General features: G+C 37.7%; 1 protein-coding gene across 2 annotated transcripts in view; it reads left to right on the top strand.

Moving 5' to 3' along the window:
- The first annotated feature begins 483 nt into the window (after positions 1–483).
- The window catches only part of PLEKHB2 (pleckstrin homology domain containing B2), a 46,524-nt gene continuing 23,561 nt past the window's right edge, over positions 484–23,446 (top strand). Inside the window, exons 1-3 of one of the 2 annotated variants that reach the window (XM_027854727.1) lie at positions 484–625; positions 19,784–19,824; positions 23,277–23,321. In XM_027854727.1, coding sequence (XP_027710528.1) covers positions 23,285–23,321 — 37 coding nt within the window. In that variant the 5' untranslated portion in view covers positions 484–625; positions 19,784–19,824; positions 23,277–23,284. The remainder of the gene's footprint in view (positions 626–19,783; positions 19,825–23,276; positions 23,322–23,446) is intronic. The other variant, XM_027854726.1, reaches the window with a different exon arrangement.

Here is a 23,446-nt window from a genome sequence, read left to right as displayed (position 1 = left end):
TAGACCCTACCTTCCAAGGTTGTTTTGAGGATCAAATGAGATATTTATAAAGCACTTAGCACAGTGCCTGGACCACAGTTAAGTGCTTAATAAATACTGATTATCATCATCATTGTTATTATTTTTCTCAACTATAAATTGGGGATAGTAACAGCTCCTACCTCCTAGGGTTGCTGTGAAGATCAAATGAAATTTGAATAATCATCCTCATCCTCATCCTCATCCTCATCTTCCTCCTCCTTCCTCAACTGCAAAATGGGAATAATAATAGTCTCTACCTTCCAGGGTTGTTGTGAGGATCAAATGAGATATTTGTAAAGCGCCTGGCAAAGTGCCTGGCAGATAGTAAGCACTTAATAAATGCTATTATTATTATTATTTATTATTGAAGCGTCTATGGGGGGCAGTTTCCGTCCAAACTACAACTCCCAGAAATCTTGGCGGCGCATGCGTGGCTTGCCCAACCCTGGGGAACGAGTGACGTCGTAGTTCGGTGGCGGAATCTGACCTGCTGGATCTGCCCAGTGTCCCATAGGGAAGAGCCAGAGTAGGTGCGTCCGTCGTTCCGTCCATCTGACCAGGCTCCCACATTGAGGATTTCGTGTCCTGCTGAGTTCCCCCGAAGGTGAGCCTGTGGAGGGGTGTGTGTGTGTATGTGTGTGTGTGTGTGTGTGTGTGTGTGTGTGTGTCTGTATATGTCTGTGAGGAGTGTGGGGTCCGGCAGCGAGGTCCTTCCCCTTCGAGACCCCTCGCCTTTACTTCAGCCTCCGTACCCCCCCGCCTCCCACGTATCCCACGGCCGACCCCCGGTCCCAACTCCAAGCCCATCTGCCTTTTCTATCCACAGTCTTCTCTTTAGTCCAGCGGGTTGCCGGACTCACTCTCTCTTGCCCTACGCCCCACCGGCCTCGCCCTTTTCCGCCCCCCTCTTACCTAACTCCCCCACCTCTCCCTTTCCCCCCCCCCCCCCCCCCCGCCCCGTCCTCAAAGTTCCCCGTTCTTCTCCAGCCCCGCCCCCGCCCCTTGCCCCCCGCTGTTTTCTGCCGCAGCCCCCAGACCCCCGCCCCCCGCTGCGGCCCCACCCTCTTCTGCCCCCCTGCCTTCCCCCAAACCTGCTCCTGTCTGCCCTCCCACCCGCCCCCCGCCTATCTCTGGATCCTTTTTACCACCCCGATCTTGTGGATACTCTCTGTCTCCCTGTCCAGCCCCATCTGCACATTTCCCCAGCCCATAAGCCTTCTCCTTAGGCACCTCTGACCCCACACCGTCGATTTTAGCCTTATTTTAATTAAATTTTATTTTTCTTAATCACCGAAAATAGTTGTCTTTTGCAGTCAACTAAAATACGTACTCTTTTCCTCCTCCCTCCCCCACTGAGAAAGAAGGAAAGAAAAATCCCCAGCTGACAAACACGTATGGTCCAGCCAAACAAATTTGCATTGACCATGTCCAGAAAGATGTCTCAATCTGCGCTGAGTCCGCTTCCCCTCCCGGACCGTCACTTTTGCTGTAACCTCCTGAAATTCCCCAGCTCTTAACTACCCCTCCACCCACTTTAACAGCCCTTAGTCTTGATGCTTTGGGCCCCCTGAAGCCTTTGTCTTCCCTCGAGCCCCAGCCACAACTTTAACTTCTTCCCCTATCAGTCCCACTCCCCAAATAGGAGGGGTTTCATTTTATTTGGAGCGGGTTTCGCTGGCCCCTCTCCCGGCTTCTGTGCAGTGTAGGCTGTGGGAAGGACTGAGATCCGGGATTGGGGATTTCTGTCGGTGTCACCTGACCGGGTTTGTTGTCAGCTCGGAAAGCCAAGGGTGGAGTGAACCAGGTCACCGGGAGCTGGACCGGCCTCGTGTTTTGTAATCTCCCTCCCTGGGAGGGAGATGTCCTAGGCAGCTGGAAAGCGGCACTATTGGAGCCGAGAGCCGGAGGAGGAGTTTCTAGGACCGTGTGTCTCCCCCTGCAGGTTACACTCGGGCAACAAGTCTGAGTGGTGGGAGGATGCTTCTTCTCCGAACGGTACCTGCCTTATGCAACCGGGACAGTAATAAGTGCCTTGAGGAATATATTGTGGCATGATAAATTAATCTGCTGTTTATAATGGGTTACACGAGGGGGTGGGGTGGAGGAGTATTGGCTGAAATTACACTTGTTATTGGAATTGGAGAAAAGAGGAGGGTTTGGTTTGAACATTTTTTAACCAGGAAAACAGGAAAGGGAAATTTGAATCTTGTAGAAAGTGACATTTTTCAACAAGAATGTAAAAAGCTTCATCACTGTTGCAGGAAAAAAAAAAATTGTCTTAAGTGATGGGCTTTACATGTAACAAATGGAGCACTATTTTCACAAAATAGAAAATGTTCTTTCTAGGTCAGTAGACAGTTGAGTTTTCAGAAGCAGCAGGCCACTCTAATTTTCCCTCATATCTGAAATTGAAGGTTACCTCGATTCTGAAGTCAGAACTGATTTTCTTGTCCTTTTTACATTTTTTTTTTACTTAGGCGTTTTATTAGTTGTGTCATTGAATTGAATAACTAGGGTTTTGTATTTTTCCAGGCAATTAATATTATTGAATACTTTTTTGAACAATTAATATTTGTCATCTTTTACCTTTGGAAAATACCTTTTAATTTTCTGACTGCTTTAGAAATTAGGTGTGAGGGAAGTAATGCATTTTCCTACAGGACCAGTCCAAGATTAAAAAAAAAAAAAAGCTATAATGACTATTAAAGACTTTGTTACAATTTTCCCAACATGTTTAAACTTTTTAGGTACCTTTCTTAAGTGACATTTCACTTTACTGAGAGTCTTGGGGAGGGGGAATGAGCTAAATTCATTTGGGGACACTGGTAAAATTGTGAAAGTGGGTCCCAAATGATTAGTGCTTTTTACAGTAGCTTTTTAGAAGAATGGGAAAGTGTAAGTTGCTACTTTTTCAAAGCTTTCTGCCTTCTGAAATATAATTTCCTTATTTTAAAAAAAACACGTAAAAATTTTGTTGATTTTTTAAAAAATGGAATAATAAAATATGATCAATTTAGATTGCCCAAAACATACTGCATTAAAATATTGATCTGAAAAAAATCAGTTTGCAAACTGTACTGTCCCATTGAACTGCCTCTTAGAAGACATGGAATTTTAGAGGCAGAAGGACCCTTAAAAATGAACTAGTTCATCTCCTCGTTTGACAGATAGTTACCTTCCTTATCACCCCCAGAATTTGTGAAAGATAATGAAAATTTAAAAAATCACCTTTTCATAAAATATGCTCTTGTTTTTTGGTATCATAGATCTAGAAGCATTTTCAGAAGCTCTTTGACCCAACCTCTTTATTTTATGGATGAAAAGACCAAGTTTGGGATTATTTACTGTAAATATTTTCTTATACTTTGCTGATTTTCTGGACAAGAGAATAGAATGCATTAGTTAATGTTTTTACACTTCTCTCCCAAAGGTGGTGCTTCCCTTACTACCTTTTCTTGTACTGGTCACACTTTCTCTTATATCCCCTACTTTTTTTTTGGTTAGGCAGTGGGGTTAAGTGACTTGCCCACTTAACCCATTAACAGCTTAACAGCTAGTAAGTGTTATGTGTCTGAGGTCAGATTTGAACTCAGGTCCTCCTGAATCCAGGGCCTGTGCTCTATCCACTGCGCAACCTCACTGCCCCTTCCCCTTACTTTCTGTTGGAAGAGAGGGAGTCCACTTCTACCCCCATTCTTTCCCAGACCGTCATTGGCTTCTTTCATTGCCTGTTTCAACTCCCTTGGGGGGAAGTCATCTCAACTCTCTACTGCACTCCACCTTAGATCCCTTTGCTTCCTTGTTCTATTGCTCCAACCCTAGAGCTTGTTTGTTTCTATTTATGTATTGTTAATAGAGTTGGAAGTAATCAGGAAACTGGTGATTGGTCAGACTACAAATTTATGGTATCTAATTTCAACTTGGCCTGCATAGCAGCTAGGCAAATATTCCATTCCTCCCTAATTGATTTACTCTCCTACTTTTTATAGCTACTGTTTCAATCCTTCCTCCTCCTCAAGCCTAAACTCTCTCCCTACCTTCTCCACAAAGGACCTCACCTTGTTCTTCACTGAAAAAATTGAAACCATTTGATAAAAACTCCCTGCCTGACCCTCATCTCATGTCGCTCAGATATCTTCATCCACTATCTTCCTCTTTCACTGTTGTCTTGATGAAGAGATAGCCCTTGCAAAGGCAAAGTCTTCTATATTCCCTCTTGGATCAGATCATCTTCCACCTTCTCAGCAAATTACTTCCACTATTATCCCTACCTCTTTCAATCTTTAGAGATCTCCAGTCTCTTCCTATCCACTGCCTCCCTCTCTCCTGTTTACAACTGAGTCTCTCTCCCCCTACTTCCCCTAATCTTTACAAAACTCTCAGTTAGCTATAGTCCTATATCTCTCTCTTCCTCTTCAGGGTTAAAATCTTTCAGAAAGCCATCTATAGTAGTTAAGTCAAATCAACAAGCATTTACTAAGTGTCTTTTATGTGCCAGACATTGACATAAGTGCTGGGGGTACAAAGAAAGACAAAAAACCTTCTCTTAAGGAGCTCATAGTTTTATGGAGGAGATAACATGCAAACGACTATGCACAAATGAGCTATATTTATGTTTATATCTTATATATGCACATATATGAGACATGCCTGTATATTACATATGATGTATTGGAGATAATCTCAGAGGAAAGGCACTAACATTAAAGAAGACTAGCAAAGACTTTTTTGCAGAACTTTGCAGACTTTAGCTGAGCCAGGAAGTAAGTGAAAGTGAAGAGTCAGGAGATGGAGTTTCATGTGGGAGGAACAGCATGGAGGTCTACAACACTTTGTTAATATACGTGAGGAGAGTAAGATATAGAAAGACTGGAAAGGTGGGAAGGAGTCAGGTTATGGAGGGCTTTAAAAGTCAGAAGGCGATACTAGAGGGGCCCCTGGACTTTATTGAATGGGGGGGGTAACATGGTCAGACCTTTGTTTTAGGAAGATAAAGAAGAAGAGGGTGATCAACACTGTTAAAGGGTGCAGAGTTCAAGATGTAACTTTAGAGAGTACAAATTTAGCTGAATGCTTAAGTCAGTCATGTCGAATTCTTTGTGACCCCACTTGGGGTTTTCTCCACAAAGATGCTGGAGTGGGTTACCATTTCCTCCTTCTCCAGCTCATTTTACAGGTGAGGAAACTGAAGCAAACAGTTAAGTGACTTGCCTAGGGTCAAGCAGCTAGTAAATGTCAGAGACCAGATTTGAACTCAGAAAGATGAGTCTTCTTCCTGACTCCAGGACTAGGGCTCTATCCACTGCACCACCTAGCTGTCCTAGAAGCCAGATTGCAGAGAGTTAATAAGAGTGAGAAAAAAACAAAGTGAAGGCACCTGTTGTAGTTGGCATTTTCAAGGAGTTTAGATAGGAAAGGGAGAAGAGATATAGGGCGGCTCTCCTATCCTCAAAAAGTTTCACTTGATCCGTTCATCTTGTAGGTGTGTCCACTTCTAAACCCTTTTCAGTATGACTTCTAATCCCAACATGCAATTGAAACTTTCTTTGACAAAGTTTCCTTGCCACTTTCTCAGTACTGATCTTCCTTGACTTCATTATTCTCTCCTCTCTAGATTTTCATGACTTGTTCACCTATTTGTTTGACTGCTTTCTCATTCTCCTTTACTTGTTCTTCATCTAGGTCATGTCCTTTAACCATGTGTGTTCCCCAGAGCTCTGACCTTGGCTTCCCCTCTTTTTAAAAAAAATTAATTTTTAGTTTTCAATATTTACTTTCACAAGATTTTGAGTTCCAGTTTTTCTCCCCATCTCTCCCCTCCCCCCACTCCAAGACAGCATGCATTTTGCATACCCCTTCCCCCAATCTGCCCTCCTTTCTATCACTCCCCACCCCTTCTCTTATCCACTTCCCCTAATATTTTCCTGTAGGAATGGGTAGATTTCTATACCCCATTGTCTATACTTCTTATTTCCGAGTTGCATGTAAAAACAGTTTTTAACATTTTGTTTTTAACACTTTGAGTTCCAAATTCTCTCTCTTCCTCCCTTCCCACCCACTCTTTTGAGAGGGTAAGCAATTTGGTATATGTAGTCATACAGAACACTTCCATGTTAATCATATTGTGAAAGACTTTATTTCTCTCCATCCTATCCCGAGCAGGGCCCCCCCCCATTCTATTCTCTCCTTTGACCCTGTCCCTCCTCAAAAGTGTTTGCTTCTGATTACCCCCTTCCCTAATCTGCCCTCTCTTCTATTGTTCTTTCTCCCTTCTCCCCACCCCCCCTTAGCCTCTCATTTTCCTGTAGGGTAAGATATATATTTCCATACCAGTTGAGTGTATATGTTATTCCCTCCTTAAGCTTGGCTCCCTTTTTATTATTTCACTTGGGCAATGTTATCACCTGCTTTGGGTTCAGTTTCCATCTCTATGCAGATAATTCCCCGATCAATATATACAGCCCTAATCTCTCTGATGAATTACAGTCACATCTCCATTGTCCTCTTGGACATCTTGAACTAGATGTCTTGTAAACATATTAAACTGAACATGTTCAAAACAGAACTTTTCGCCTAAACCCTCTTCCTCTTCTGAACTGCCCTGTTACTTTTATGGGCACCCTTATCCTGCCAGTCATTCCAGGCACCCAGCCTTGCTGTAGTCCTCAGCCTCGCTTTCACTCATCCTCACACCCAGTCCGTTGCCAAACAGCCCTATCTTGACAGCATTTCCTGTGGATGTCTCATTCTCTTCACTCAAACAGCCACAGCTCTCATTCAGTGCTTCTTCATCCCTTGTCAGGACTACTCTATTAGCCTTAAGACTGGGCTTCCTGCCTCAAGTCTCTTCTCATCCCAGTCCGTCTGCACTCCCCTTTCAAGGTAGTTTTATTTTTATTTTTAAAATTTTCATTTATTTTTCAATTAAGCATTTTTTTCACTTTTTCACTACCCCACTTGAAAAGAAAAAAAAATCTTATCAAGCCCATGTAGAATATATGCATAGTTAAACAAACAAACAAACAAAAATTCCCCCATTGGCCATGTCCAAAATGTGTATCTTATTCTGCATCAATACATTACCTTCCTGTCCGGAGGTAGGTAGCATATTTCATCAGACATCCTTTGAAATCGAGGTTGATCCTTTACTGGATCAATTCATAAAAGACTCTCAGAATTCTTTGTCTTTAAAATGTTTTTGTTATTTTATAATTGTTCTCTGTTCACTTTTACTTTGCCTTAGTTCATAGAAATCTTCCCTGGTTTCTCTGAAACCTTCCCTTTGCATCGTTACTTAAGGCACAATAGTATTCTGTGTAGTCTCAGTTCAAATCCCACCTTTTGCTGGAGGCATTTGCTGGTCTCCCCAGCTTTCTAATGCCTTCCACTTTCAAATTATCTTCATTTACCCCTTTGTCTTCTTGGTACTTAGCTATTTATATGTTGTCTCTTCTATTATAATGTACCTTCTTTGAGAGCATGCCTTTCATTTGCCTTTCTTTTTTATCCTTTGTGCTTTTCACTATGCCTGGTGAAATAGTAAGCACTTAATTAGTGTTGTTAATTGACTGAATCCTCATATTCTGGAGGATCTTGAGTCATTGTGACCTTGTCATTTAACCTCTGTGCCTGCTGTTCTCTGTAACTAAGGTGTATTGCTTTTTCTTTTTTATCTTACATTTCCTAAGCTTATGTAAATAATCATATCAAAATTTTTGCAAGACAGAGGAAAAGGCTAAACTCTTCTGGTAGGTATTAGAAACTTTCATTGTCTGACCCTCTTTATCTGTCTACGCTATTGGCCGTTCTCCTGCCCAATCTTAAGCCTTTGCTCTTTCCCCCCAGTATCTCTTTTGTTTTTAACAAAAGAAAAACCCAACTACTTTATTTTTAATGAACTTGACAGACATTAACATGTGAGCATTTTCACATATGAAGAGCAGAAAATAAGATTTTATATGAAACCTTGAATCTCTTTGTTATGGAATATCGTTTGAGTATAAATTTTAACAAGATCAACACTGCCCTGCTTGTCTGTGTCCCCTCTCAACATTTCTGCTCACTTCTGTGTATTTTTAAAATGTTTCAGCCGCATTCTTAACTTTTTTTTGCATCACTATCATTATTCTTTTTCCTTTCCCTCACCAATTAAAAACTCCCTTGTGATAAATATTATCATAACAAAATCATGTATTAGTCGTATATGATAATGCATGTCTCAATCAGTACTTATAGGTTGTACTTTGCAAAGTAGTGGAAAGCATGCTTCATCATCAGTCTTTTGGTGTCATGATTGTTCATTGCATTGAACAGAGTTCCTAAGTTTTTCTGAGTTGTTTTTCTTTATGGTATTGTAGTCATTGGATACATTGTTTTCCTGATTCTTCTTACTTCTCTCTGTATCAGTTGAACTAAGTCTTCCCAGGTCCCTCTGAATCCATCCCTTTCATAATTTCTTATGGAGCAATAATATTCCATTACATTCATGTGTCATGATTTATTTAGCCATCCTTCAATTGTTGGGCACTCACTTTGTTTCTGGTTCTTTGCTACCACCAAGTGTGTTGCTTTAATCATTTTTGTATCATTTTTGTAAGGTGTGATCATTTTCTTCCTGTCTTTTTTTTTTCCTCTGGGACAAAGGATGTATGCATAGTCTTGTGACTTTTTGGATATAATTCCAAATTACTTTTCATAATAGGCTACTTCACAGCTCTACAGACAATGCATTAGTTTGTCAGGCCTTTCACTACCCTTCTAACAGTTGTCATTTTTGCCAGTCTTAGTATGACAGAACCTCAAAGTATATAAACTCTGCATTTCTTTTATAATTTTCTAAGTCAAGCATATCATCTGCAAAAGTGGTACTTCTGTTTCCTCTTTGCTCTGCTTTCTTCCTCAATTTCTTTCCTGCCTTCTTGCTAGTTGCTAACATTTCTAGAACCTCATCATATAATAGTTATGACAGTATACATCCTTGCTTTACTCCTTGATCTTGTTGGCAAGACCTAGCATTTCTCAATTACTGATAATGCTAGCTAATGGTTTTTGATAGATACTACTTACCATATTAAGGAAAGGCCCATTTATTCTTGTCCTTTTTAATATTTTAACACAAATGGGTGTTGTACTTTCTTAGGAGCTTTTTTTCTGCAGCATTTGGTATTATATGATTTTTATAGTTTTAGTTATTTATGTGGTCAGTTATTTTTATAGGTTTGCTAATATTGAAATAGCCCCATATTCCTGGTATAAATTAAACCTTGTCATAGTGCTGTTCAATCTATTTAGTGAATTGCCTAATGTTCTTCCCTAATGTTTCATTCATTATTTTTGCATCAATATTCATTGGAGATATTGGCCTATAGTTTTCTTTATTTTCTTCCTGGTTTAGGTTTCCATACCATATTTGTCTTAAAGAAAGAATTTGGTAGGATGTTTTCTTTCACTATTTTTGTGAAACTGATAGCTTAAATGAAATTGATGAATAGTTACAAAATATAAAATACCTAGATGAACAGAAAAAGAAATAGAATGCAAATAGTCTAATATCAGAAAAAAATTGAACAAGTTCTAAAGGACCTCCCAAAGAATAACCTATTATTAAAAAAAAAAAAAAGAAATTACAAGCTACAAAGGAATTTCCCAGAGAATAAAACGTCTGCGATTCTTCTCTATGTTATCTCATAAATTCCTCAGGAGCCTTCCTCTAGGTCAGACATTTTTTACCTGGAGTCAGTGAACTTGTTTTTAAAAAATAGTTTTATAACTGTATTTCAATATAATTGGTTTCCTAAATTTTATGCATTTAAAAAGTATTATTCTGAGAAGGAGTCTGTAGTTTTTACCTGATGACCAAAAGTGGGTCCTTGAGACAGCAGAGGTTAATAACCCCTGATCTAGGCCTTTTTACATTTTCTTAGTACCAGTTCAGTACTTGAGCTGTCTTTCTGGCCATCTCTGTTGGAATACAAGGATCACTGGACCTTTCAATCTGGCTTGTAGTTGAAATCTATATGTGTTGGTCTTCACCTTATTAGAATTTGAGCTTCTTGAGAGCAGAGACTCTCATACTTTTCAATTGTACAATGTTGGGGACATAGTAAGCTATTATAAAAGTATTTTTAAAAAAGTATTTTCATTCATTTATTCATTTGATCAGTCATTAGAAACATGCTACAGTGTCATAATTATAATAGTTAATATTTATATCACTCTGTAAGGTTTGCAAAATACTATGTACGTCATCCTGTTTGATCCTCACAGTGACATATGAAATAAATGTTGTTATTTACATTTTATAGTTGAGGAACCTGAGACCCAGAGATTTTAAGTAATTTGCCTGTGGTCACACATCCAATAAGTGTCAAAAAATGGAAGGATTTGAACCTAGACCTCCTGACTCCCAAGTCCAGCACTCTGTTACTCTATCTTCTGTGACATGCTTATCCTATTGCCCTTATTTCACTCTGAATCACCCACAGCTTTGATTTTTCAGGGATTGTGGTGTGCAAACTCAGAATCAGATTAAAATGTAATGGGGAAATGTTTAACAAGATAAATAAAAATACAGTACAACATAAATAATGTTTATTTGTGTGTTTTTTTTTTTTTTGGCGGTATGCTTGCAGGAATCAGTTTTTATTTGCTTTTGCCACCTCTGGTTTACAACATTGTGAACCGTAGAACACTGTTAAGAGAATACTGCTGTTAAAAGAGAGGTTTTGTGTCAAGGAACAGTTGGGGATTGTTAAACATACTGTGCAATTTCCCAAATGTGACCCAGCCTTCTGTTACCTTCTTCTTTAGTGCTAGGCCCAGCTTGTTGGCCACCTGCGGTACTTATCCTAGGGAAGACAGATATAGTTGATGTACTGGCCAGCCAATTGCACACTAGATTTTGGACATTAGGTTTTTTTTCCATCTATTTTTTTTGTTTTGTTTTTGTATGAATTGTTAGAATTTTTTTCACTGATCACGGGTCTTTGAGGAGGCCCTGCAGTTTTCGGAGATTTGATATAGTCGCCAGAGTATTATCTGTAAACAGGAGCATCTGGAGGGCCACCTCCTGGAATTCCTTTTCCATCTATGCACTGTGCAGGTCATCTGTGTAGTGAATACTTTTGGTGAACATCACTTTGGTGATGTATCTTGCCAAAAGCTAAAGGTCTGTAATAATATATATGAAATAAATCTGCAAGTGTGCCCTAGTATGTGTATATTAATGCTTCTGTAGCTGGCTGTTCGATTTCTTAGAACATGATGCAAATGATGCCAAAGCTTTGCATTGTTTGATGATTATTGACAATCTTGGTGGGTTGACCGTGGGAGAACAAGTTAAGAGATTAATGTTATGATTATAGAAATGACAGAGGGTTATGGATGGCAGCATCTTCACATGTGAGTCAATATTTTGTAACATGTAACTCCAAGGATCATTAATTGTTATTTCTAGTCATACTTAGATCAAATGAGATAACATATATAAAACTCTTTGCAAATCTGAAAGTGCTATATAAACAGTTATCATTATTATTGTTATTGTTACTATCATTACTGTTATTCTATTCTCAAGGAGAAGAAAGAATAATTTTCACGTACTTCCTACATTTCCTTCCCCACTGTGTGATCTCTCTTGGTCTAGTGGTCTTTTTGCATCTCAGGATGATCTCTGAAAGCTGTAGCCTGCCACTCATTAGCTTGTCATTTTGTAGGTAACATTTGATTCCTTTCCCTTTCCCTTTCCTGTAACTTTTTGTGCCCTGATGGTTGTCTAAAGGAATATAATAATAATTGTTCGATAAAATGTCAGTTGGTAATATGGTATAACTACTAGGAGCAGCACAGGAGTCAGCTGTTAAAAATAATGACCTAGTTGAACATGCTGCTGTCTGTTTTAGTTGGTGAAAAAGGCAAGATATATTTTCATAATCCACTTTGTAAAAAAAAAAAAAAAGCTAGATTCTCCTTTTTTTACCCCCTGCCTTCCCTTCCCTTCCTGCTCAGTCTACCTTTTGTAGAAGGCATGGTGGAGGGATTTGATAGTTTGAAATGGTCTAGTTACAGATGAACTTGTCTGATACTCCTATTCTCTTTCCAGCTGTTTGCTGGTTAACCAACCTCTGTCCCTTCTAATGTTTGGCATTCAGGAGAAGATTCATTTTTGACTTTCAAGTTTATTAAATAGTTATAATCAATGACACTTGAATGACTTGGTTTTTTGCTTCTACTTCATACTCACAAAAGAATAATATTTAGAACTGAAGTGTAGTGGGAAATTTAGGGGTAAACCAGATATTTTGAATATGGCATTATTAACTTTGGATCTCTGTTTTATAGGCAATGTGTGTAGGCCGTTTGTGCTTGATTCTTTCAAAATTACTTGGTATTTAGTGTAGGTTGAGTATTTTGAGTAGCTGGGTGTATGTTTAGAACTTTTGTTTTTCTCTTAAAGATTTTGTGTTGTTCAGTAGTTTTTCAGTCATGTCTGACTCTTCATGACTGCATTTGGAGTTTTCTTGGCAGAAATACTGGAGTAATTTGCTATTTCTTTCTCCAGCTCATTTTACAGATGGGGAAACTGAAGCAAACAGGGTTAAGTGACTTGCCCAGGGTCACACAGCTAGTAAGTGTCTGAGGTCAGATTTGAATTCAGGAGGATGAGTCTTCCTGACTCCAGGCCCTACATGCTCTAGTAAAAGCTCCTCTCTAATACCTGAGCTATGAGGTTTTCTTTGCAGTTGTAGGCTTTATTAGCATTTCACAGAGACTATTATATCCAAAGTCCAATCCTATGCCTCATGCAGATGGTGAGATGATTTTGGGTTTTTAAAGCCTATTTCATCAGAATGTAAGCTGTGGCAGATTTCTACCATGGCTGGAAAGGCATCAAGGGAAGTTCTGGCAGACTGTCTGCTCTCCAGTGGCCAGTGCAGCTAAGAATAGAAAGGCTAGCCATTTGGTCCTGAAGTTTTTGAACAACTTAACCCACAAAACAAAGAAAAATATAAAATGACTCTCAGTCCTTTGTAGTCCTCTTCAGCCCTTACAGTGATGGTGGCATAGTAGAAAAAGGGCAGAAGGCAACAAGAATCACTCAATCTCTGAATATTAACAAGGTTGGTACTCCAAATGGAAGGAACTGAATCATATCAATCTTTATAGTCTTTCTATTTAAAAAAAAAACCAACAGCCCAGAAGAGAAAAAGAAATTTTAGCTGAATGGAAGAATAGCTCTTAGTTCTTCATTGGAGAGGCAAATACAGGACCTGAAAGAGTAGGTTTTATTGTGTCCAAAGGCTACAAGAAACAAAATACGATGGTGTACTTAGTCATCTTATATTTTCATTGGTCTTGATGAATATTTTCAAAAAGTCCACCATGAACATTGTAGCTTACGTATCAACATCAGTAGTAGAAGATTATGAGGTAGAGAAATTCTGTGAAGAACTTGATGAGACCATTAACATTCAATCAACACATCCTAATACTTGGGGATGTCAGTGCAAAGGTATGGGGGAGAATAGGTAAAGCTGTTGGAAAATATGGCTGAGCAGAGAGGGGTCTAAGGTTTGTATATTACATGGAAACCTTATCCGTACATATAATGAATATTGTATTTGAGAAAAAAATTGGAGGTATTAGACATGGTGAATACCAAATAATGTTCCAAAAAATGAAATTTATTGTTTGTTATCTTTTAATAGACAGGAAGTAATTTGATAGATTCATTTCTTGAATCAGATATCAGAATATACAGTTATACTAACAACTTGTTAGAACAAAGATCAAAATTAATACAACACTAGAAGAATAAAAGTAAGAAATAATTGTACGTAACCAAAATCTTACCTATTTTAACAACGTTTTGATGCTAAACAATAAATAAAAACAGTGGAAAGGGCATTAAAGAAGCAAATTTAGGTTGGATGTAGGAAAAACTCCAAATGATTAGAGTATCTAGAAATGAAATGAGTTCCCCTTCATTGGAATTCTTCAAACACCAGGCAAAGAATTGATGATTGTTTGTCTAGTATAAAATAGAGATGTAGAAGAATGGGGCCTCTGAGATCCCTTGCAGCTTTAAGATAATATGATTCTGTGACTCCCATTTTAGTCCTTTTTTTTCTTTTCTTTTTTTTTTTTGGTGAGGTTTTGGGGTTAAGTGTCTTGCCCAGGGTCACACAGCTAGAGTGTATTGGGTGTCTGAGGCCGTATTTGAACTCAGGTCCTCCTGACTTCAGGGCCAGTGCTGTGTCTACTGCGCCACCTAGTTGCTTCCATCCCAGTCTTTTGGTCCAAGTTCAGTGTTCTTTTCAATATGCCATTGAAATATATGGAGGCTTGTCAATTAAAAGATTGTTTTTTTTTTTTTTTTTGGTAAGGCAGTCAGGGTTAAGTGAGTTGCCCAGGGTCACACAGCTAGAGAGTATCGTGTATCTGAGGCTGGATTTGAACTTGGATCCTCCTGACTCCAAGGCTGGAGCTCTATCTACCACATCACCTAGCTACCCTATTGCAAGATTGTTTTAGTTGGGTAGAAACAATAGTGCTAATTAAATTTTCAAATTTGTATGGAGCGTTTTTTTACTCTTGCACTTAGCATCATCACGTTGCATTACAGCTCTTTCTCTTTTTCTTTGCAATGTATGTGAAGTAAATATATATCTCACAGTTTTTAAGCCTATTTAATTAATGATGGAATTGTCAGAAGTCAGTAATTTGTTCATAATATTGCAGGCTAATATGATGGCTCACACTGTTTCATGAACTACTGATTCTGATCAAATAGAGTAATTTATAGGATTACATGGAATAAAATACATTAATTCCATTTGCAAACTGTCATGTGCTCTTTTTTGGATAGTTTGGTTTGCTCAGCTTCGGATGTTTTAGGCCTTGGGTAGGGTTGGGGTATGGGTAAGATTCTGATTTTTAGGTCATATGGTACTCCTTAAGTTCATACTAACTTTGCTCTATATCTCAGAACTAACTTGCTCTCACTGGTTCTTTTAATGTGCTTTATTCACAATGGAAGATGGTGGTGAGATGTGCAAGTGAGAGAGAGGTGTATGCAGGGAAGGAAATTAATAAAAAAACCTTGTGATTCCTTTGGTTACTTGTAGTTATACTTTGCCTGAATTTTCTCTGTCAGACCAATTTTTCTCTTGTTGTCAAATATCAAAAAATTGGGGTATAGGTAGATTAGAAGTCATTTGGCTTAGGTTCAGATTTCCTATACTCTTATTTCCTTTGTGACCTTGGGCAAGTCACCTCCAAGAGTCTCATTTTTCCTCATGTGTAAAATGAAGTCTTTTCTTATTTTCCAACTCAAAATGCTACAAGCTGCATACAGCTTTTAATCTTCAGCTTGTCCAGAAATGAGCACTTAGATCACCTTTAACATTTCGGTTTGATCCAAAGTAATTACTTATATAGGCAGTCCTCGTTGTTCTTTGTCTAGTTTGTTCTTGGCCTTTTGAGCCTAAAAATGAAGTATACCAAAAGGGTCTTTGTATTATGGATGTCTTATTTTCCAGTAAAAGTTTTCCCATCATATTCCACAGCAGCACGCTGGCAAAAAATATACAGTAATTATTAAGATACTTATAAAGAAGAGGACAAGGAAAAAAATAAAAATAGCTTAAGATCACTCTTTTGTTTGCACAAAACCCTGAGTTATCTACAAAGCTGAGAGTAGGACCCTGGACCAGGAGTCTAGTTAGACTTAATAAGGAGGATAAATTGCAGGATTCTATATAGACAAAGAACCCAGGCCAGATTAGCTGTTGTAGAGAGAGAGAGAGAGAGACGTGTTAATATTGTGAACCTCAGTGGAAGGCTGACTGAATTCAGTATTGAAGAGTTCTGTGCTGCTAGGAAGGAACATGCAGGAAGGAGAAAGAGGCCGTTAAAGCAGAGTGGTGCCCACTTTACCTTCTTCCAAGGGCAGAACAATAGTAGGAGAAACCAGTAGTGGAAACAGATTCCAAATAAGCAGGTTGGGCTCATATGGGGACTGATTGGAAATAAATTTCAGACAGAAGAGTGGGTGCTAGTGTCCAGTGGTTCCACACAGTCAACCAGGTTCATATGAGCAGTACCAGAGGTTATGACACTTGCCAAGAACAGAAGGGTAGCAACCCTGCCCCTGTTTTATGTGTTGTTGAGTGTAAGCAAATAAGAGCTGATAGATTTATGGAGGAAACATGTTTCCCGTAGTTCTTCAGTGGTGATAATTAAGATTACCTAATACTTCATTTACGAGATTAATAATAGTTCCTATTAATATTGTACTTTACGTGCATGATTATGCTTCACTCTCATGACAGTCCTGTGAGAAAGATGCTGTTATTCCCATTTCACGTATTGGGAAGCCAAGGTCAGAAAAATTCTGTGACTTGTTTCAGGTCCCATAATTAGCTATTTTTAAGTGTTTGAGGTGAGATTGAACACCCAGATTCCAAATCCAATGCTGTTGTTATGTGCTGTGTCTCTCAGGTTGGAAGTAAATAATCTCAGCATTATTGACAAAAGAATCATGACGTTTCTGAAATAGGTGGTGTAGCTTAAAAAAAGGTAAATAAATATTGTATTAGGACATCTGGGAGTTGTAAGATAATCTGTGCTTCGGTTTGTTCAGAGCTTTATTAGAATACTGTGTTCACTTTTGGGTTTCATACAGAAGCATTTCATGGGAAACTTGGAGAAGGTCCAAGAGAAGAGGATAAAGAATTGATTAAGTATCTAGAATATGGCCTCTTAGGAATACAGAGTAAAGAAGGGAAGGGCTGAGTGGGGATTCAACTATGCAAAAGGGATAATGTATTGGGGAATGTAAAAAGCTTATTTTTATTTGCACTGAGAAGAAGACAAGGATGATTTTAAATTACAATAAAGGGGAAAAAATCCTTCCTAATTTAAGATCTCTGAGACACTAGAATATAGTTTGAAGAAGTATATTGGGATATATTTTCCTAAAAATATGTAAGGAAAGGGAAGAGTGTTTAAGGATTGGTTTGCTCACAATCTTGCCTAGGAATAATGGGTAGACTAAATGATCCCTTAGTCCCTTTTTATTCTTTTGAGCTGGAAGTTCCTTTTCTCCTGTGCAATTGTGTAAAACTGATGCTCATTCAAGGAAAGTAGGTATTTAATAGTATATGCACTTTTCTCTTAAGGAATCCTGATATATAATAATCTAGATTAATATAAGATATATAAATTTATATTCTCTAAGAGGTAGTGTGGTATAGTGGACAGAAACCTGAAAGTCAGACCATCTGGCTTCTTGGTCTCACTAACTAGCCATGTGGTCTTGGACAAGTCTTGTACAAACGAAAGGATTCATACCCGTTCATGCCTCAGTTTCCCCTTTGTGAAATCAGAGAATTAAACTCCTTGATTTCTGAAGGCCTTCCTTAGTTTTAGTATTTTCTGATTCTCCTTGCACTCATTTTCTGAAGCCTTACCTCTGTTCTTTCTGATTCAGCCCTGATACAGTAGATTTTTGGTTCTTAACCATTTTTTTGTGTCCTGTATTCCTTTGGCAGTTTGGAGAAGCCTATGGACCCCTTATTGTAACATTTTATTTTATTTTTATTTATTTATTTATTTTTTTGCAAGGCAATTGGGGTTAAGGGACTTGCTCAGGGTCACACAGTTAGTAAGTGTTATGTGTGTGAGGTCATATTTGAACTCATCTCCTCCTGACTGCAAGGTCGGAGCTCCATCCACTGTGCCACATAGCTGTCCCTATTGTAACATTTTAAAAACATTTGGAGGAAATGGTAAATTTCAGTTAGAGGTTAATGAAAATAAAGATGGAATTTTTTTTTTTTGGCTATCCAAGTTTACAGACAACCTTAGACCTTAGAAATCTATCCTTAGATCCTGTGGGGATCCCGGTGTGGGGATCCTGGTTAAATACTCCTGTATTAGACCCTTCTTACATTAATACCCATTGAAGAAGGATATCAGATGTGATTTAGATTCCAGTCTGAATCTAATAAATCAGCAGGTATGGCCTAACTAGTCTAAAGCAGATTAACTTCAGTGACAACCAGAAGAAGACTGTATCAGCCATAATCAGTAGGCCAGTGGTGGTTAAACTTAAGTTTTGTAAAACCCTGGAGTTTCATGCTCCACTCCCCCATCCCCTCTAAAAAAAAAAAAAAGATTTATGATAGAATAAGCAAACACAGCAAAACTGTCTGTCTTCATGTATATTTTCAGCCAGTGCAAAGAACTGCCAGAAATTGGTCAAAACTAATAAATTAGTTGCTTGTCAGTCTGCCTTGGCAGGTTTTTGTAAAATAATTCATGACTGTACAAGGGTTTATTTATTCATTTTTAATGCTAACATCCATTATGATAATTGAGTAATATTAAGGTGTCTGAAGAGACAAGAAAGCAAAAGTGTTGATAATCAAGACTTTGATGAAACATCTGCAAACGTAATTAAAGTGTTAAAGCCCAACAGAAAAAAAATTTCAAATATAGATAGCATTATGTGATGTTTGTTTTACTGCTAGTGATCTTGGTGCAGTATATGTCATCTGCTATCATATTTTAAAAATAGTTCTTTGGTTCTGAACAAAGTTTATAAATTTTATAATTTAAAAATTTATAAAGTTTAAAAATTTATAAATGCATTTATAAATATAAGATAGCACATTTAAAAACAAAAGTCTTAATTTTAAAACTGAAAGCCCTTTGAAATCTACTGAAATCTAGGCATGTCAGATAATATGCCTAGCTATCTTAGCTGTATTACAATTTCTAAGATGAAATGGCCATCACCTTTATCATTTGGTTGGTGAAAATCTGGTACAAGGTACATCATAGACCCAAGGTGCCAGGTTCAGTGTGGTTTGTTGACCGCTTCAATGACAGCATTATTTTTGTTTCATCCAATATTTAACATACTTCATCATCCCTTTTATCTGTTTTGTTTCTCTTGAATAACATATCTTCTGAAGGGTCGTATTCCAGTTTTGATCCTTATTCCATCTGATCAAATCAGTCATTCCTGTACTTTGGGCATTTTTGTATAGATTTCAGAGGGCATGGGTTTTATTGCTGTCTCCTATTTTGGATTTTGTCTTCTATAGATGAGAGAGAAAGAGAGAGAGAGTGAGAGAGAGATCAAGATTGAGAGATTATGTGTGCACTGATATCCTTATCTAAAAGCACTGTATCTCTGTGTTATCTGGTCTGATGGATACATGTGTTGGCAGTTTTCATTCCTTCTCTTCCTTTTCAACTTAAAGCCCTTTTGATTAGATTTGCAAGACTGGGCAGATGTATTCTTACCATTTCTTTCTGGGTGCTGGACAGGAACTTATCATTACTTTATTTTAAGCTTTAATCCAGAAAGCCAATTTTATTTTCATTTACCAGTTTCTTCAGCAGCTGGCCATTCACTTTTCAATTCTCTCTTGCCTTCTCTTGGCAACAGTGATGAAAGTGCCATCTGTGCTTCTTAAGTCTTCAGTTTTTTTTTTTCCACAAGCCTTCATAAGCTTTCAGTGCTTTCTAGAGATCTTCTTATAATTTGTATACATGTGAATCACCAGAAGTTGGTAGTAGTTATCTGGTTCGAAAAATCTTATGAGGTTCTAGTTATCATATCCTGGAGACATAACTTGAGAAGGTGGCAGAACCCTCTATTTATTATCAGTTTACTAATAGCTATCTCAGTATCCTTTAACATTAACCATACCATCACTCAGAAATTTTTTTTTCTTTTGATTCTTTCTAGTTGACCTGATATCACCTTGGCATCCACGTCTTTATTGGACAGTAAGTAGTTGCTTCCTTTTCAGAGTGGCCTATTCACTCTTTTTTTTTGCAAGAACCAATTAACTGTTACTTACCTTTCTTTTGTTTCTTAAAGGAACACTTCCTTGTTTTTGATAACTTGGATTGTAGAGAGGCATTCTTTGAGCTCCCTTTACCTTCTCTTCTAGGAGGGAGATTAGCCTATAATTTTGTTGTAAATAACATTGATTTGGTTAAGACAGAAAGGCAAACATGCTGTGTTCTATGTAGGTCACTGCAAATATTTCCTTATTCATGGCTTCTGGAAGTACTGTCCTCAGTCTTTTGTTGTTCTTGCTAATGATTTCTCTGGCCAATTCTCAATAGAACTTTCACCTGATTAGTACCATCTTGCCTTATTAGCATCTTGACAGCCAGACCTAACTTCCTTTCCCATGCCCTACCGACTTCATTTTTATTCTTTCCCCTCTGGATCCTTCTATTTCTCCTGGGGTCATTTTTTTTTCTTCCTCTGCTGAAGTTTTTCTCTTCCTCACATTCCCCTCTAAAAGTTAAATCTCTAGCCATCTCCACAATTACAAACCCTTCCAAATATTGTTTTTCACAATTTTTTTCTTATCCAGGGACCCCTGACCTTCTGGAGCTAAGGGTTTGGGAAGCAGATTTAATAAAGTTGAGAGATACACCTAACAACAGCCTTGCTAAGATGAATCTGTTGAAAAGAAACCTAGAATTTAATGTCCAAGACAGATAAGAGTGGGCTGGCTGATTATTAAGTTGCAAAGTCATACCTGGGTCAGTAAGAAAGAAAAGAAAAAGTAACTAAGAAGGGAAAGGCTTTTTTTTTGGCCAACCCCTGCCCCCCCATATATGGAACCAAGATTAACTAATAGGACCTCATTAACATTTATGCTTCATTAATTTTATTTCTCACTAACCTTAGGCTTTAATGATCTTTATGTATTTGTGTTATACCCTTTACAGGTTGAAGATCATTCTCCTTACTGAAGCAGATAGCTATAAAATATGAGTTAGAGAGTTCTGTCTATTTTATGTTTTTCTGTTACCATTATGTGGTGCTTATTTGCTTTACAAAGCAAATATACGATCCAGGGTTTTTTAACTAATTTGTGTTTCTGTGTAATCAGTTTCACTTGAGATTATTGCTTTACTTTTATCATAATAAACCTAGAGTTTTCAAGATAATATGCAAGTTTCAAGGCAGCTTTTAAAATTGTATACTATAACTACTACTTTGCAGAGAAAATTGGTTATAAAGCCAAGGAGAAAGGGAAGCCATTTCCTAAAATGAGATTTTTAGCATGGAAGAGGCCTTCTAGCTCAGAGGAAGATAGACATATTTTCATATGCAATTTGTGGTATGTAGATTTTTACATTTATTTTATAATGCAGTGCTTAGGATTTTAGAGCTGATTTGGGGAATCTGAAATTGGGAAAATACAGTGAGTAGCAGAGTGTTATTATTAAATACAGTGTTGAAAAAATGCTGAATGTAGAAGTTATGCCTTCTGGTCGTGAGGGAGCCTATTTTAAGGACATCTTCCAGTGGTATTTGGTATTCAGTAAGCCAGTGTTGGGCTTGAGTCAGCCCCTCATTATTCTTGAGCTTCTTGTGCACCATGCTATTAAATTTGTTCTAGCCTCAAGCAAAAGAAGTCATTTTTCATAATACCACATTTGATCATACTGCACTTTGGAGCCTGAATTGCAGTAAGACACATTGCTCTACTGACAGTTTATTTTCTGCTTTCTTTTTAGTTTTGTGAGTTATAGCTATTACAATAGTTGCTGGTCAAATAATAACATTTAAAAGAAAGAGATATAGTAGTGTTATCACTGTGACACAGAAAACAGAAATTGTGTAAGTTAACAAAATCATAATCCCAAACAGAACAGGAGAAAAGAATCTTTGGAAAATGAGTTGGTAAAATGCTTATTGTAGCTTCTGTAGAATTTGGTGCAAAAGGAATCTATCCATCCCTCTCTTTTCTTTATCTTCTATCTCATGATCTTATTTCCACCAGTAGGGGAGGGTAAAGAGGAATGAATTGAAAGTAACATTTTAATAAGGTTAAAGGGGAACTTGAGAAAATTAGTCTGTTCCCTGTTGGACTATAACAACTACCTGAGACATGTGAAAAGAAATATTTATATTTGTAAATCAACCTTTGGAGTTTACTATGAATAGGGAATTGATTTTGTAACTCTCCTGGAAAATACTAAATTATCTGTCATTTTATTGTGTGATATAGTATAGATCTAGCCCAGATATTACTGATATTACCCAATTTTAGTGGTACCTAATAAATGTTTTCTAATCTCTATGTCTATGAAACTTCAGTTGTAGGAAAACCAACCTGTGGTTAAACAGAAAGTCACCTGTTAAAATGTGCCTCATCAACAAAACTGCTGGTTAAAGTTAACTTAAAAACCTTTAGTGGCTAAGCCACAAGGCACAGAGAGTACAACTTTAATTTTCCCAATGCCACATTGAATTTGCATTTCTGTCAGTTTGAAAACATTTGACTATTTGCATGGTACTGATGTAGAATGAAGCTGGCATCTTTCCAGTCACTTGTTAAAATACTACCACCAGGAATAGTGGCAGTTTTTGTTCTGAAGTGATTGCTTTTGTCAGCTAGAGCCCAAGCAGTTATAAGATAGGACTTTAATTGGGTGCTGTTAAGTGTATATATATTTGGGAGTTATGTATCTGGATCCTTGAGAATAGGGATCTTTCAGAAAACAGGTGTATCTAATGTATGAACAGCTGGATTGGGGATTAGGGCACCAGATTTCCTTTCTGCATCCACTTTCACCTTTATGCTTAAATTACTAAGCAGACCATTTAAGCTGTGTGCTTCAGTACTCTCGAAAAATGAGTTGCTTGCTACTTTGTGTCATAGTGGTGAGGATAAGTTAGATTAGTAACTGGGCAAGATAGATTAGTTGCATTTTAAAAGAAAAACACATTAAAGAAAGGAGGAAAACTACTTTAGTTAGTTGTTGGTTCAGGAATCCTTTGCTCAGGTTTTCTCTCACCTATTGGTTGGTAAAGTCTAAGAATTAGTGACTAATGGTGATAGAAATACACTAGAACCTCATGTTCTGTTTATTTGGTTACCTCATCAGCACTCATGGGTTCAATTATTACTTTTACATAGATGACTCCCAGTTTTATATAGCTAGCCCTAGTGTCTCTCCTGGGCACCAGTATAGTTAAATTTGATCACTAGTAAGTACAACTATTAGGTTATGACCTAATTTCAAGCTAGCACTTGAAAGGAGGGAACACAATGTGGAGCATGTAGGAGGTATTTAATAAATACATACTTGTTAAATTAAATTGAAAAATTTTATTTTCAATTTGACCCTTTTAGTTTGTGATTTTGTTTTAAAACCAAAGGTATGTTTAGTCATCATTTCTAATCCTTCTCTCTTTTCTCTCTAAGGTGAAGGGATGGCATTTGTCAAGAGTGGTTGGCTGCTTCGACAAAGTGAGTGATGGGTTTAATCTATTTTTATACCTTCTTAATAAATTCTAGGATAGATAGTTCTGTTATGAAACAGACTTTTAAAAGTAAACATAGAATTTTATGAACAGGTTCTTAATTTCCCTTTA

This window comes from Vombatus ursinus, unplaced genomic scaffold (genome assembly GCF_900497805.2).
Source record: "Vombatus ursinus unplaced genomic scaffold, bare-nosed wombat genome assembly UNPS02010548.1, whole genome shotgun sequence".
In the NCBI taxonomy this organism is placed as follows: domain Eukaryota; kingdom Metazoa; phylum Chordata; class Mammalia; order Diprotodontia; family Vombatidae; genus Vombatus; species Vombatus ursinus.
Note: the sequence above shows the minus strand (reverse complement) of the source record. Positions and strands in the feature narration are given on the sequence as shown.